Source organism: Oncorhynchus clarkii, chromosome 2 (genome assembly GCF_045791955.1).
Source record: "Oncorhynchus clarkii lewisi isolate Uvic-CL-2024 chromosome 2, UVic_Ocla_1.0, whole genome shotgun sequence".
Classification (NCBI taxonomy): Eukaryota; Metazoa; Chordata; class Actinopteri; order Salmoniformes; family Salmonidae; genus Oncorhynchus; species Oncorhynchus clarkii.
Window position 1 is genome coordinate 95,302,927 of NC_092148.1, and position 15,881 is coordinate 95,318,807.

At 43.7% G+C, this 15,881-nt stretch overlaps 1 protein-coding gene across 4 annotated transcripts in view; it reads right to left on the reverse strand.

The window, feature by feature from the left end:
* Positions 1-15,881, reverse strand: part of LOC139376636 (protein-glucosylgalactosylhydroxylysine glucosidase-like) — a 39,063-nt gene that overhangs the window by 4,060 nt on the left and 19,122 nt on the right. For all 4 annotated transcript variants that reach the window (XR_011627952.1, XM_071119460.1, XM_071119450.1 and 1 more), the window contains exons 7-14: positions 15,209-15,340; positions 12,518-12,629; positions 12,088-12,160; positions 5,460-5,596; positions 5,172-5,305; positions 3,390-3,485; positions 2,207-2,304; positions 1,324-1,547 (exon numbers count right to left, since the gene is read on the reverse strand). Coding sequence is in view for 3 of the 4 variants with exons in the window: in XM_071119460.1 (XP_070975561.1) it covers positions 1,324-1,547; positions 2,207-2,304; positions 3,390-3,485; positions 5,172-5,305; positions 5,460-5,596; positions 12,088-12,160; positions 12,518-12,629; positions 15,209-15,340 (1,006 nt within the window). In the remaining variant the exon portion in view is untranslated. The remainder of the gene's footprint in view (positions 1-1,323; positions 1,548-2,206; positions 2,305-3,389; positions 3,486-5,171; positions 5,306-5,459; positions 5,597-12,087; positions 12,161-12,517; positions 12,630-15,208; positions 15,341-15,881) is intronic.

Here is a 15,881-nt window from a genome sequence, read left to right on the forward strand (position 1 = left end):
GTAATATCCATACAGTATTTAATTATAACTTTACTATAATATCCAGACAGTATTTAATTATAACTTTACTGTAATATCCAGACAGTATTTAATTATAACTTTACTGTAATATCCATACAGTATTTAATTATAACTTTACTATAATATCCATACAGTATTTATAACTTTACTATAATATCCAGACAGTATTTAATTATAACTTTACTGTAATATCCAGACAGTATTTATAACTTTACTATAATATCCAGACAGTATTTAATTATAACTTTACTATAATATCCAGACAGTATTTAATTATAACTTTACTATAATATCCAGACAGTATTTAATTATAACTTTACTATAATATCCATACAGTATTTAATTATAACTTTACGGTAATATCCATACAGTATTTAATTATAACTTTACTGTAATATCCAGACAGTATTTAATTATAACTTTACTATAATATCCAGACAGTATTTATAACTTTACTATAATATCCAGACAGTATTTAATTATAACTTTACGGTAATATCCAGACAGTATTTAATTATAACTTTACTGTAATATCCAGACAGTATTTATAACTTTACTATAATATCCAGACAGTATTTATAACTTTACTATAATATCCAGACAGTATGTAATTATAACTTTACTATAATATTCAGACAGTATTTAATTATAACTTTACTATAATATCCAGACAGTATTTAATTATAACTTTACTATAATATCCACACAGTATTTAATTATAACTTTACTATAATATCCAGACAGTATTTAATTATAACTTTACTATAATATCCAGACAGTATTTAATTATAACTTTACTATAATATCCAGACAGTATTTAATTATAACTTTACTATAATATCCAGACAGTATTTAATTATAACTTTACTGTAATATCCATACAGTATTTAATTATAACTTTCCTATAATATCCAGACAGTATTTAACTATAACTTTACTATAATATCCAGACAGTATTTAATTATAACTTTACTGTAATATCCAGACAGTATTTAATTATTACTTTACTATAATATCCAGACAGTATTTAATTATAACTTTACTATAATATCCAGACAGTATTTAATTATAACTTTACTATAATATCCAGACAGTATTTAATTATAACTTTACTATAATATCCACACAGTATTTAATTAGAACTTTACTATAATATCCAGACAGTATTTATAACTTTACTGTAATATCCAGACAGTATTTAATTATAACTTTACTATAATATCCATACAGTATTTGAATGCTCAGTTTCAGCATTTGTGAGTTGGTAGAGAGTAAAATAAAATGGAATAGAATAGAGTTTACCTGGTATAAGAGGGATCTTGGTCCCGGAGTTCTTGAGGACCACCTGCAGAGCGCAGGGTTTGGTATTCCCAGTATGCTTTGCTCCCTCTCTCAGTATGATGTAAACTTCCTGTCCCCTCACCAGCCAGTCCATCTTGTTGCCCAGGTAACTGACCCCCCGGATACACAGCTGAGTGATGTCATCAGGGATGGAAGGGGCGAAGGCCAGACAATCCTTCTGTACTCTGAGAAGGAAAATGAAAACGAGAAGGGTACATACTGCAGATCCCCTCACCGAGGAGCTCATTGTTGCCTTATGTCCCAGCAGTTAAAGACATTCTCTGGTATTGTGGACACTAAGAAAGTATTTTTAAAAAACTTTGATGGCTGATGTGTCAATGAGTAGATCATTCATTTATAATCTATGAGCATCATTTTTGTCTAACCTCAATTATTCACAAATTCCCTGGTTTGAAAGCGACTGTTTTCTTGAAGCTATGCTGCACGATTTCCCCTACACTTCTCCCCACATGGGCCATCCCCCTAGCAATTGGAATTCTAGCCAATGAGCTTCAGCCCCTCGCATTTGTGTGACAGCTAGCAAGAGGCCTGCCCAGCCAATGAGGTTGTAGGGCGTGCCCAACGGCTCAGTCGACACAGCAGACAGAGAGAGACGACGTACATATATGACGTAGTATGTAATTGTCGTGGGGGGGGGGGGGGGCTTTTGGCTCGCGAGCGCTACTTTCAGAACTACTGTCTAAAAAGTATACAAACGTACCGGAGAATGTCTTTAAGACAGGAAGTAGGTACATACACTTGTATTCTGCAATAATAGTGTAATGCACGTCTTATGATGCCGCTATATGACAGTTTGGTTTGTGTGGTGGTGGATATAACGGACCTGAATCCAGTGTAGCCAAACAGAACAGCCTGCAGGAATCCTCCCATACCAGTGAGAAAGTTCACCGCCCCAGAACCATCAGACGATTCACTCCATACCTGAGAGACATTAATGTGACACATACTGTGTGTGTGATACATGCGAGAGAGAGAAATAGATATATAGAGAGAGAGCAGCACAATTAGACCCAACCAAATCATGAGAAAACAAAAAGATAATTACTTGACACATTGGAAAGAATTAACAACAAAACAGAGCAAACTAGAATGCTATTTGGCCCTACACAGAGAGTACACAGCGGCAGAATACCTGACCACTGTGACTGACCCAAAATTAAGGAAAGCTTTGACTATGTACAGACTCAGTGAGCATAGCCTTGCTATTGAGAAAAGCCGCCGTAGGCAGACATGGCTCTCAAGAGAAGACAGGCTATGTGCTCACTGCCCACAAAATGAGGTGGAAACTGAGCTGCACTTCCTAACCTCCTGCCCAATGGATGACCATATTAGAGAGATATATTTCCCTCAGATTACACAGATCCACAAAGAATTCAAAAACAAATCCAATTTTGATAAACTCCCATATCTACTGGGTGAAATTCCACAGTGTGCCATCACAGCAGCAAGATTTGTGACCTGTTGCCACGAGAAAAGGGCAACCAGCGAAGAACAAACACCATTGTAAATACAACCCATATTTATGCTTATTTATTTTATTTTGTGTCCTTTAACCATTTGTACATTGTTAAAACACTGTATATATATATATATATATATATATATATATATATATATATATATATATATATATATATATATATATATATATGTGACATTTGTAATGTCTTTATTGTTTTGAAACTTCTGTATGTGTAATGTTTACTGTTAATTTTTATTGTTTATTTCACTTTATATATTCACTTTATATATTATCTACCTCACTTGCTTTGGCAATGTTAACACATGTTTCCCATGCCAATAAAGCCCTTGAATTGAATTGAATTGAGAGACAGGGATATATAGAGAGAGAGACAGAGAGAGAGAGAGAGAGACCTAGAGAGAGACAGACAGAGAGAGATAGACAGAGACAGAGAGAGAGAGACAGAGAGAGAGAGAGAGGCAGAGAGAGAGAGGCAGAGAGAGAGAGAGAGAGAGAGAGAGAGAGAGCATTTTCCCATTCTGACCTGGAATGGTCCCTGGATATTTTTGAAACACTTCTGGAGTAGATGTCCAGCCTTCTCCACCTCCCCCAGCTCCAGCCAGCCCACTGCAAACATACCCTGGCACCATACAGAGACAAACACACTTGACAAATGGGCTTCGATATCCCCAACTAGGTAAAACTCGTCTTTTGTAAAAAATTATTATATATTATAAATGGGATCTAACCCCAGGCTGTAGTGACGCCTCAGACCTCTGCACCACTCAGGAGGCTGGTAAAACCCTTCTACACCCCCAACTGACTGACACCCTTCTACATCCCCAACTGACTGACACCCTTCTACACCTCCAACTGACTGACACCCTTCTACACCTCCAACTGACTGACACCCTTCTACACCCCCAACTGACTGATACCCTTCTACACCTCCAACTGTCTGACACTCTTCTACACCCCCAACTGACTGACACTCTTCTACACCTCCAACTGACTGACACCCTTCTACACCTCCAACTGACTGATACCCTTCTACACCCCCAACTGACTGACACCCTTCTACACCCCCAACTGACTGACACCCTTCTACACCTCCAACTGACTGACACCCTTCTACACCTCCAACTGACTGGCACCCTTCTACACCCCCAACGTACTGACACTCTTCTACTCTTCTACATCCCCAACTGACTGACACCCTTCTACACCCCCAACTGACTGACACCCTTCTACACCTCCAACTGACTGACACCCTTCTACACCTCCAACTGACTGGCACCCTTCTACACCCCCAACTTACTGACACTCTTCTACTCTTCTACACCCCCAACTGACTGACACTCTTCTACACCCCCAACTGACTGACACTATTCTACACCCCCAACTGAGTAACACTATTCTACACCCCCAACTGAGTAACACTATTCTACAACCCCCAACTGAGTAACACTATTCTACACCCCCAACTGAGTAACACTATTCTACACCCCCAACTGAGTAACACTATTCTACACCCCCAACTGAGTAACACTATTCTACACCCCCAACTGAGTAACACTATTCTACACCCCCCAACTGAGTAACACTATTCTACAACCCCCAACTGAGTAACACTATTCTACACCCCCAACTGAGTAACACTATTCTACACCCCCAACTGAGTAACACTATTCTACACCCCCAACTGAGTAACACTATTCTACACCCCCAACTGAGTAACACTATTCTACACCCCCAACTGAGTAACACTATTCTACACCCCCAACTGAGTAACACTATTCTACACCCCCAACTGAGTAACACTATTCTACACCCCCAACTGAGTAACACTATTCTACACCCCCAACTGAGTAACACTATTCTACACCCCCAACTGAGTAACACTATTCTACACCCCCAACTGAGTAACAGTATTCTACACCCCCAACTGAGTAACACTATTCTACAACCCCCAACTGAGTAACACTATTCTACACCCCCAACTGAGTAACACTATTCTACAACCCCAACTGAGTAACACTCTACCAGTAAGGATTTCAGAACACATTCATAACGCACACATACTGCATTCATTAGCAGTAGAAAAAAATGCTTATGTACTGCTTACGAATGGGTTATGAATGGGTTATGTATGGGTTATAAATAGGTTATAAATGGTTTATGAATGGTTTATGTATGGGTTATGTATGGGTTATGAATGGGTTATGTGTTATAAAGTCCCTTTTGTAGGTAGGTACCCCTTTCAACAGTACAGTTGATGTATTGACCCGTTCTTGGCAGTGCATGGTAATACCAGTATGTGACCTACCCATGTCATAGCTGGACCACCAGGGTCTGTGACAGCCTCGTAGAACTCCAGGTCATTTCTCCTGACCTCGGGGGTCATAGGTAGACCCAGGGGATAGCCTAGCATCACTGTGTCAGCCTGCTTCACGAATTGTCCTGGGAGAAAAAGTCAAAAAAAAAATGAAAAAGCGGAGACTCAATGACACTGCGTGTGTTACATGTCCTTATTACTGAAATGACGAGCTCTATTTAACATCACACCTGTAAACAGACAGCTAGGTGAACGTGGGCAGTGGGGGGAAACACTCGCCTTTTTTGTAGCCGTCATATTCGGGATGATATTTCTGCTTCTGATCGAAAGGGATTTTGATCTTGTCTGCTACCTGCTGCCATTCCCGAGGAGCAGGGTACTTCAGCAGGGCAGCCAACTCCACCGCGAACTCCAGACTGGGTAAGAGATGAGAAAGAAAGTACTTGATGTTATCATTTACAATGTTTTCCATAGACTTAAAAAAATAAAAAAATTAAAAAAAAGGGAGCCTGGATGTGGAACGACGTTGGCTTCCACATGAATAAGGTCTATGGAAAATAAGGTGAGATTGGGAAATAGCTGGGGGGGGGGGGGGGTATCCTACGAAGCATGTTTGAGGAAATAGCCACGTAATTGGGACGGCAGGTAGTCTAGCGGTTAATAGCGTTGGGCCAGTAACTGAAAGGTCGCTGGTTCGATTCCGTGAGCCGACTAAGTGAAAAATATGTTGATGTGCCTTCGAGTAAGGCATTTAACCCTCTTGTAAGTCTCTGATCTGTTAAATGTAAACGTTACTTTGGTCAACTCTGAGTTCAACTCGGGATAATATTTTAGCCAGGTACATTTTTATGGTAATGAATCTTTCAGAACTAACCTGCTCCGATGCAGGCGAGCTAAAAGGCTAACTCCTGAATGAAGGGTCTGAGTCACGAGTTGAGGACCAATTAAATCAGAATCGATCGATGACATATTTTTTTGAATAACAAAAAAAGTGTAAAAAATAAAATACAGTGATGTTAAAATATCTATGACATTTAGTTATGACAGCATTTGCTTTCCAAACTGTACGTTTTACACGTGATTATATTTTAAAAATGTGTGAAAGGCCAATGACAGCCTCATCCAACCATAGAAATATAACCCATAGATGGCAGTTCCCTTTCAGGTCAAGACTGGCAGCCATAGAAATATAACCCATAGATGGCAGTTCCCTTTCAGGTCAAGACTGGCAGCCATAGAAATATAACCCATAGATGGCAGTTCCCATTCAAGTCAAGACTGGCAGCCATAGAAATATAACCCATAGATGGCAGTTCCCTTTCAGGTCAAGACTGGCAGCCATAGAAATATAACCCATAGATGGCAGTTCCCATTCAGGTCAAGACTGGCAGCCATAGAAATATAACCCATAGATGGCAGTTCCCTTTCAGGTCAAGACTGGCAGCCATAGAAATATAACCCATAGATGGCAGTTCCCTTTCAAGTCAAGACTGGCAGCCATAGAAATATAACCCATAGATGGCAGTTCCCTTTCAGGTCAAGACTGGCAGCCATAGAAATATAACCCATAGATGGCAGTTCCCTTTCAGGTCAAGACTGGCAGCCATAGAAATATAACCCATAGATGGCAGTTCCCTTTCAAGTCAGGACTGGCAGCCATAGAAATATAACCCATAGATGGCAGTTCCCTTTCAGGTCAAGACTGGCAGCCATAGAAATATAACCCATAGATGGCAGTTCCCTTTCAGGTCAAGACTGGCAGCCATAGAAATATAACCCATAGATGGCAGTTCCCTTTCAGGTCAAGACTGGCAGCCATAGAAATATAACCCATAGATGGCAGTTCCCTTTCAGGTCAAGACTGGCAGCCATAGAAATATAACCCATAGATGGCAGTTCCCTTTCAGGTCAAGACTGGCAGCCATAGACATATTATCCATAGATGGCAGTTCCCTTTCAGGTCAAGACTGGCAGCCATAGAAATATAACCCATAGATGGCAGTTCCCTTTCAGGTCAAGACTGGCAGCCATAGACATATTATCCATAGATGGCAGTTCCCTTTCAAGTCAAGACTGGCAGCCATAGAAATATAACCCATAGATGGCAGTTCCCTTTCAAGTCAAGACTGGCAGCCATAGAAATATAACCCATAGATGGCAGTTCCCTTTCAGGTCAAGACTGGCAGCCATAGACATATTATCCATAGATGGCAGTTCCCTTTCAAGTCAGGACTGGCAGCCATTGTTAATGTTTAACAGTCTAATTCTCAGGTTCAGAGGTTCTCTTCTATGGATTGTATGTCTATGGCCACAACAAGCTGTTCCACAGATAGAAGGGGAGAAAGGAGGAGGGGTGGGGGGGGGGGGGGGGGGGGGGGGGGTGCTTGGGCATTGATAAGCTTGGGGGATGCTTGGACATTGATAAGCTTGGGGGGTGCTTGGGCATTGATAAGCTTGGGGGGATGCTTGGGCATTGATAAGCTTGGGGGGTGCTTGGGCATTGATAAGCTTGGGGGGATGCTTGGGCATTGATAAGCTTGGGGGGGGTGCTTGGGCATTGATAAGCACATCAAAGACGGCATTAACAATCAGTAATCAAATAAAGACGGCACATCTAAAAGCCCATTTCACACCATCGCCTGGTGAACTTTTCACGTGTCACTGACTCGGCCCATGGATTGGATGTTTCAGCGTCGTCTCAATGAAGAGGTCGGTGTTCGACTAGCCATGTGTGAAATGCACACGCAGTTACACGCCTGCTAGAGTTAGCGGCAGGAGGGCGAGCAATATCCAGCGATGTTGTACAGATGAAACCTGAGCTGGAATGTGAAGCTAACTGAAGCAGGTTAGTGTTAAGAGAAGGCTGAGCTGGAATGTGAAGCTAACTGAAGCTGGTTAGTGTTAAGAGAAGCCTGAGCTGGAATGTGAAGCTAACTGAAGCTGGTTAGTGATAGAGAAGCCTGAGCTGGAATGTGAAGCTAACTGAAGCTGGTTAGTGTTAGAGAAGCCTGAGCTGGAATGTGAAGCTAACTGAAGCTGGTTAGTGATAGAGAAGCCTGAGCTGGAATGTGAAGCTAACTGAAGCTGGTTAGTGTTAAGAGAAGCCTGAGCTGGAATGTGAAGCTAACTGAAGCTGGTTAGTGTTAGAGAAGCCTGAGCTGGAATGTGAAGCTAACTGAAGCTGGTTAGTGATAGAGAAGCCTGAGCTGGAATGTGAAGCTAACTGAAGCTGGTTAGTGATAGAGAAGCCTGAGCTGGAAGGTGAAGCTAACTGAAGCAGGTTAGTGATAGAGAAGCCTGAGCTGGAATGTGAAGCTAACTGAAGCTGGTTAGTGATAGAGAAGCCTGAGCTGGAATGTGAAGCTAACTGAAGCTGGTTAGTGATAGAGAAGCCTGAGCTGGAATGTGAAGCTAACTGAAGCAGGTTAGTGATAGAGAAGCCTGAGCTGGAATGTGAAGCTAACTGAAGCTGGTTAGTGATAGAGAAGCCTGAGCTGGAATGTGAAGCTAACTGAAGCTGGTTAGAGATAGAGAAGCCTGAGCTGGAATGTGAAGCTAACTGAAGCTGGTTAGTGATAGAGAAGCCTGAGCTGGAATGTGAAGCTAACTGAAGCTGGTTAGTGATAGAGAAGCCTGAGCTGGAATGTGAAGCTAACTGAAGCTGGTTAGTGATAGAGAAGCCTGAGCTGGAATGTGAAGCTAACTGAAGCTGGTTAGTGATAGAGAAGCCTGAGCTGGAATGTGAAGCTAACTGAAGCTGGTTAGTGATAGAGAAGCCTGAGCTGGAATGTGAAGCTAACTGAAGCTGGTTAGTGATAGAGAAGCCTGAGCTGGAATGTGAAGCTAACTGAAGCAGGTTAGTGTTAGAGAAGCCTGAGCTGGAATGTGAAGCTAACTGAAGCTGGTTAGTGTTAAGAGAAGCCTGAGCTGGAATGTGAAGCTAACTGAAGCAGGTTAGTGTTAGAGAAGCCTGAGCTGGAATGTGAAGCTAACTGAAGCTGGTTAGTGTTAAGAGAAGCCTGAGCTGGAATGTGAAGCTAACTGAAGCTGGTTAGTGATAGAGAAGCCTGAGCTGGAATGTGAAGCTAACTGAAGCTGGTTAGTGTTAAGAGAAGCCTGAGCTGGAATGTGAAGCTAACTGAAGCTGGTTAGTGATAGAGAAGCCTGAGCTGGAATGTGAAGCTAACTGAAGCAGGTTAGTGTTAGAGAAGCCTGAGCTGGAATGTGAAGCTAACTGAAGCAGGTTAGTGTTAGAGAAGCCTGAGCTGGAATGTGAAGCTAACTGAAGCAGGTTAGTGTTAGAGAAGCCTGAGCTGGAATGTGAAGCTAACTGAAGCAGGTTAGTGTTAGAGAAGCCTGAGTAGGAATGTGAAGCTAACTGAAGCAGGTTAGTGATAGAGAAGCCTGAGCTGGAATGTGAAGCTAACTGAAGCAGGTTAGTGATAGAGAAGCCTGAGCTGGAATGTGAAGCTAACTGAAGCTGGTTAGTGTTAGAGAAGCCTGAGCTGGAATGTGAAGCTAACTGAAGCAGGTTAGTGATAGAGAAGCCTGAGCTGGAATGTGAAGCTAACTGAAGCAGGTTAGTGTTAGAGAAGCCTGAGTAGGAATGTGAAGCTAACTGAAGCTGGTTAGTGTTAGAGAAGCCTGAGCTGGAATGTGAAGCTAACTGAAGCTGGTTAGTGTTAGAGAAGCCTGAGCTGGAATGTGAAGCTAACTGAAGCAGTTTAGTGATAGAGAAGCCTGAGCTGGAATGTGAAGCTAACTGAAGCAGGTTAGTGTTAAGAGAAGCCTGAGTAGGAATGTGAAGCGAACTGAAGCAGGTTAGTGATAGAGAAGCCTGAGCTGGAATGTGAAGCTAACTGAAGCAGGTTAGTGATAGAGAAGCCTGAGCTGGAATGTGAAGCTAACTGAAGCAGGTTAGTGTTAAGAGAAGCCTGAGCTGGAATGTGAAGCTAACTGAAGCAGGTTAGTGATAGAGAAGCCTGAGCTGGAATGTGAAGCTAACTGAAGCAGGTTAGTGTTAAGAGAAGCCTGAGCTGGAATGTGAAGCTAACTGAAGCAGGTTAGTGATAGAGAAGCCTGAGCTGGAATGTGAAGGTAACTGAAGCAGGTTAGTGATAGAGAAGCCTGAGCTGGAATGTGAAGCTAACTGAAGCAGGTTAGTGTTAAGAGAAGCCTGAGCTGGAATGTGAAGCTAACTGAAGCAGGTTAGTGATAGAGAAGCCTGAGCTGGAATGTGAAGCTAACTGAAGCTGGTTCGTGATAGAGAAGCCTGAGTAGGAATGTGAAGCTAACTGAAGCTGGTTAGAGATAGAGAAGCCTGAGCTGGAATGTGAAGCTAACTGAAGCAGGTTAGTGATAGAGAAGCCTGAGCTGGAATGTGAAGCTAACTGAAGCTGGTTAGAGATAGAGAAGCCTGAGCTGGAATGTGAAGCTAACTGAAGCAGGTTAGTGATAGAGAAGCCTGAGTAGGAATGTGAAGCTAACTGAAGCAGGTTAGTGTTAAGAGAAGCCTGAGCTGGAATGTGAAGCTAACTGAAGCAGGTTAGTGATAGAGAAGCCTGAGCTGGAATGTGAAGCTAACTGAAGCAGGTTAGTGATAGAGAAGCCTGAGTAGGAATGTGAAGCTAACTGAAGCAGGTTAGTGTTAGAGAAGCCTGAGCTGGAATGTGAAGCTAACTGAAGCTGGTTAGTGTTAGAGAAGCCTGAGTAGATCTACAGTGCATTGGGAAAGTATTCAGACCTCTTGATTTTTCCCCACATTTTATTTTCATTACAGCTTTATTCTAAAATTGATAAAAACAATATTTCCCTCATCAATCTACACATAATAGCCCATAATGACATCACAATAGCCCACAATGGCATCACAATAGCCCATAATGACATCACAATACCCCATAATGCAAAAACAATGTTATACAAATACATTAAAAAAATAAGTATTACATAAGTATTCAGACCCTTTACTCAGTACTTTGTTGAAGCACCCTAGGCAGTGATTACAGCCTCGAGTCTTCTTGGGTATGACGCTACAAGCTTGGCACACCTGTATTTGGAGAGTTCCTCCCATTCTTCTCTGCAGATCCTCTCAAGCTCTGTCAGGTTGGATGGGGAGCGTCGCTGCACAGATATTTTCTCTCCAGAGATGTTTGATCAGGTTCAATTCCAGGCTCTGGCTGGGCCTCTCAGACATTCAGAGACTTGTCCCAAACCCACTCCTGCGTTGTCTTGGCTGTGTGTTTAGGGTCGTTGTCCTGTTGGAAGGTGAACCTTCGCCCCAGTCTGAGGTCCTGAGCACTCTGCAGCATGTTTCCATCAAGGATCTCTTAGTACTTTGCTCAAGTCTTGGTGGTTCCAAACTTCTTCCATTTAAGAATGATGGAGGCCACTATGTTCTTGGGGACCTTCAATGCTGCAGACATTGTTTGGTACCCTTCCCCTGATCTGTGCCTCGACACAATCCTGTCTCTGAGCTCTACGGACAATTCCTTCAATCTCATGGTTTTTGCTTTAAGATGCGCTATCAACTGTGGGACCTTATATAGACATGTGTTCCTTTCCAAATCATGTCCAAATCAACTGAATTTACCACAGGTGGACTCCAATCAAGTTGTAGAAACATCTCAAGGATGATCAATAGAAACCGGATGCACCTGAGCTCAATTTCAAGTCTCATAGCAAAGGGTCTGAATACCTATGTAAATAAACTATTACTATTTGCAAAAATGTCTAAAAACCTGTTTTCGCTTTGTCATTATGGGTTATTGTGTTTAGATTGATGAGGAACTTGTTTTAATTCATCTATTTTAGAATAAGGCTGTAACGTAACAAAATTGGGGAATGGGTCAGGTGGTCTGAATACTTTCTGAATGCCCTGTAGCTTCGTATGACACCCCTCTGGTACCTGAACTTGGCCACAGTGTTTGTGTACACCGAGTTGTTGACGTTGTAATAATACTCATCGGGGGGCATGACACCTGGCAGAAAACAGACAGAGATACTTTGGTAAATGTCTTGCATACTCGTGTTTACTCAAGCAACAGGGTTGCTACGACCAATAAGCTAAATAGCTTACCTAGTGTGCTTGACACAAAATCAGTTGCAATACATTTGTAATTTAACAGACGCTCTCATCCAGAGTGATTTACAGTTAGTGGATTCATTTTAAGATGGCCCCCGGGTGAGATAACTACAAGTGAGACAACTGAATATCACAGTCATAGTGAGTACATTTTAACCTCAAACTAGCTATCATTAAAGTTAGTACTAGCAATAAGCTGACATCAGCTGGCATGACGATTTCTAAACAACATGTTTACTGAGTGTCCCTTTACCTAAGATGTGGTAGTTCTGTTCTTCAGCGCTCCAGGTTACCCTGGAAACCCAGTAATCAGCCACGCCCCAAATCACTTCGCTGCCACGCCCCTCTGTGAACATAGACATGTCCTAGAAGAGAGACAGGTTGCAGGTCTTTTAAAGTGTAGGTAATATGGTGGAAGCAGCTAATACCTTTCGGATCAGAAAATAACGAGGCCCAAATGAGAAGCGCTAGGGAGCCGGCTGTGAATGTAGATGACTGGCCTAGATGTGACCATACCCGTGTGAGGTAGTGTTGGGGTCAGGTGTTACCTGTGTGAGGTAGTGTTGGGGTCAGGTGTTACCTGTGTGAGGTAGTGTTGGGGTCAGGTGTTACCTGTGTGAGGTAGTGTTGGGGTCAGGTGTTACCTGTGTGAGGTAGTGTTGGGGTCAGGTGTTACCTGTGTGAGGTAGTGTTGGGGTCAGGTGTTACCTGTGTGAGGTAGTGTTGGGGTCAGGTGTTACCTGTGTGAGGTAGTGTTGGGGTCAGGTGTTACCTGTGTGAGGTAGTGTTGGGGTCAGGTGTTACCTGTGTGAGGTAGTGTTGGGGTCAGGTGTTACCTGTGTGAGGTAGTGTTGGGGTCAGGTGTTACCTGTGTGAGGTAGAGGTAGTGTTGGGGTCAGGTGTTACCTGTGTGGGGTAGTGTTGGGGTCAGGTGTTACCTGTGTGAGGTAGTGTTGGGGTCAGGTGTTACCTGTGTGAGGTAGTGTTGGGGTCAGGTGTTACCTGTGTGAGGTAGTGTTGGGGTCAGGTGTTACCTGTGTGAGGTAGTGTTGGGGTCAGGTGTTACCTGTGTGAGGTAGTGTTGGGGTCAGGTGTTACCTGTGTGAGGTAGTGTTGGGGTCAGGTGTTACCTGTGTGAGGTAGAGGTAGTGTTGGGGTCAGGTGTTACCTGTGTGGGGTAGTGTTGGGGTCAGGTGTTACCTGTGTGGGGTAGTGTTGGGGTCAGGTGTTACCTGTGTGAGGTAGTGTTGGGGTCAGGTGTTACCTGTGTGAGGTAGTGTTGGGGTCAGGTGTTACCTGTGTGAGGTAGTGTTGGGGTCAGGTGTTACCTGTGTGAGGTAGTGTTGGGGTCAGGTGTTACCTGTGTGAGGTAGTGTTGGGGTCAGGTGTTACCTGTGTGGGGTAGTGTTGGGGTCAGGTGTTACCTGTGTGAGGTAGTGTTGGGGTCAGGTGTTACCTGTGTGAGGTAGTGTTGGGGTCAGGTGTTACCTGTGTGAGGTAGTGTTGGGGTCAGGTGTTACCTGTGTGAGGTAGTGTTGGGGTCAGGTGTTACCTGTGTGAGGTAGAGGTAGTGTTGGGGTCAGGTGTTACCTGTGTGAGGTAGTGTTGGGGTCAGGTGTTACCGGTGTGAGGTAGTGTTGGGGTCAGGTGTTACCTGTGTGAGGTAGTGTTGGGGTCAGGTGTTACCTGTGTGAGGTAGTGTTGGGGTCAGGTGTTACCTGTGTGAGGTAGTGTTGGGGTCAGGTGTTACCTGTGTGAGGTAGTGTTGGGGTCAGGTGTTACCTGTGTGAGGTAGTGTTGGGGTCAGGTGTTACCTGTGTGAGGTAGTGTTGGGGTCAGGTGTTACCTGTGTGAGGTAGTGTTGGGGTCAGGTGTTACCTGTGTGGGGTAGTGTTGGGGTCAGGTGTTACCGGTGTGGGGTAGTGTTGGGGTCAGGTGTTACCGGTGTGAGGTAGTGTTGGGGTCAGGTGTTACCTGTGTGAGGTAGTGTTGGGGTCAGGTGTTACCTGTGTGAGGTAGTGTTGGGGTCAGGTGTTACCTGTGTGAGGTAGTGTTGGGGTCAGGTGTTACCTGTGTGAGGTAGTGTTGGGGTCAGGTGTTACCTGTGTGAGGTAGTGTTGGGGTCAGGTGTTACCTGTGTGAGGTAGTGTTGGGGTCAGGTGTTACCTGTGTGAGGTAGTGTTGGGGTCAGGTGTTACCTGTGTGAGGTAGTGTTGGGGTCAGGTGTTACCTGTGTGAGGTAGTGTTGGGGTCAGGTGTTTACCTGTGTGAGGTAGTGTTGGGGTCAGGTGTTACCTGTGTGAGGTAGTGTTGGGGTCAGGTGTTACCTGTGTGAGGTAGAGGTAGTGTTGGGGTCAGGTGTTACCTGTGTGAGGTAGAGGTAGTGTTGGGGTCAGGTGTTACCTGTGTGAGGTAGTGTTGGGGTCAGGTGTTACCTGTGTGAGGTAGAGGTAGTGTTGGGGTCAGGTGTTACCTGTGTGAGGTAGAGGTAGTGTTGGGGTCAGGTGTTACCTGTGTGAGGTAGAGGTAGTGTTGGGGTCAGGTGTTACCTGTGTGAGGTAGAGGTAGTGTTGGGGTCAGGTGTTTACCTGTGTGAGGTAGTGTTGGGGTCAGGTGTTACCTGTGTGAGGTAGTGTTGGGGTCAGGTGTTACCTGTGTGAGGTAGAGGTAGTGTTGGGGTCAGGTGTTACCTGTGTGAGGTAGAGGTAGTGTTGGGGTCAGGTGTTACCTGTGTGAGGTAGTGTTGGGGTCAGGTGTTACCTGTGTGAGGTAGTGTTGGGGTCAGGTGTTACCTGTGTGAGGTAGAGGTAGTGTTGGGGTCAGGTGTTACCTGTGTGAGGTAGAGGTAGTGTTGGGGTCAGGTGTTACCTGTGTGAGGTAGAGGTAGTGTTGGGGTCAGGTGTTACCTGTGTGAGGTAGAGGTAGTGTTGGGGTCCGGTGTTACCTGTGTGAGGTAGAGGTAGTGCTGGAAGGCCAGAGTAACGTCTCCGTTGATGTGGATCTCTTGTTGTCCGTATATATCTTCAGGACACACCTCCCTCCCTGACACAGCACTTTCCCACGGGAACTTTAGTCCCTGTTAGGAGGACAACATAATATCTCTTTCATCAGAACAGAACACACTGACCCACATACGCTATAATACACTACACTACAAACACAACACTATACACAACACACACACTATACACTATAACACAACACTACACACCACCACACACTATAAACACACTATAAACATACACTACACACCACCACACACTACAAACACTAAACTACACACACTACAAACACATCACACCTATAAGTACAGCGAGGGAATACATTTTTAGTGTGTGATGCCTGATCCTGTGGGACCCACTAACAGTGTCTTCAGAAACTATTCACACCCCTGACTTTTTCCACGTTGTTGTTGTTGTTGTTGTTTACAGCTTGAATTGAAAATGGATTAAATGTAGATGTGTGTAGACCAGTGACACAACAATAGCCCATTATCTTTACAAATTAATAAAAATGTCTTGAGTCAATAAGTATTCAACCCGTTTGTTATGGCAAAGCCTAAATATGTTCAGGAGTAAAAATGTGCTTAACAAGTCACATAATAAGTGTCATGGACT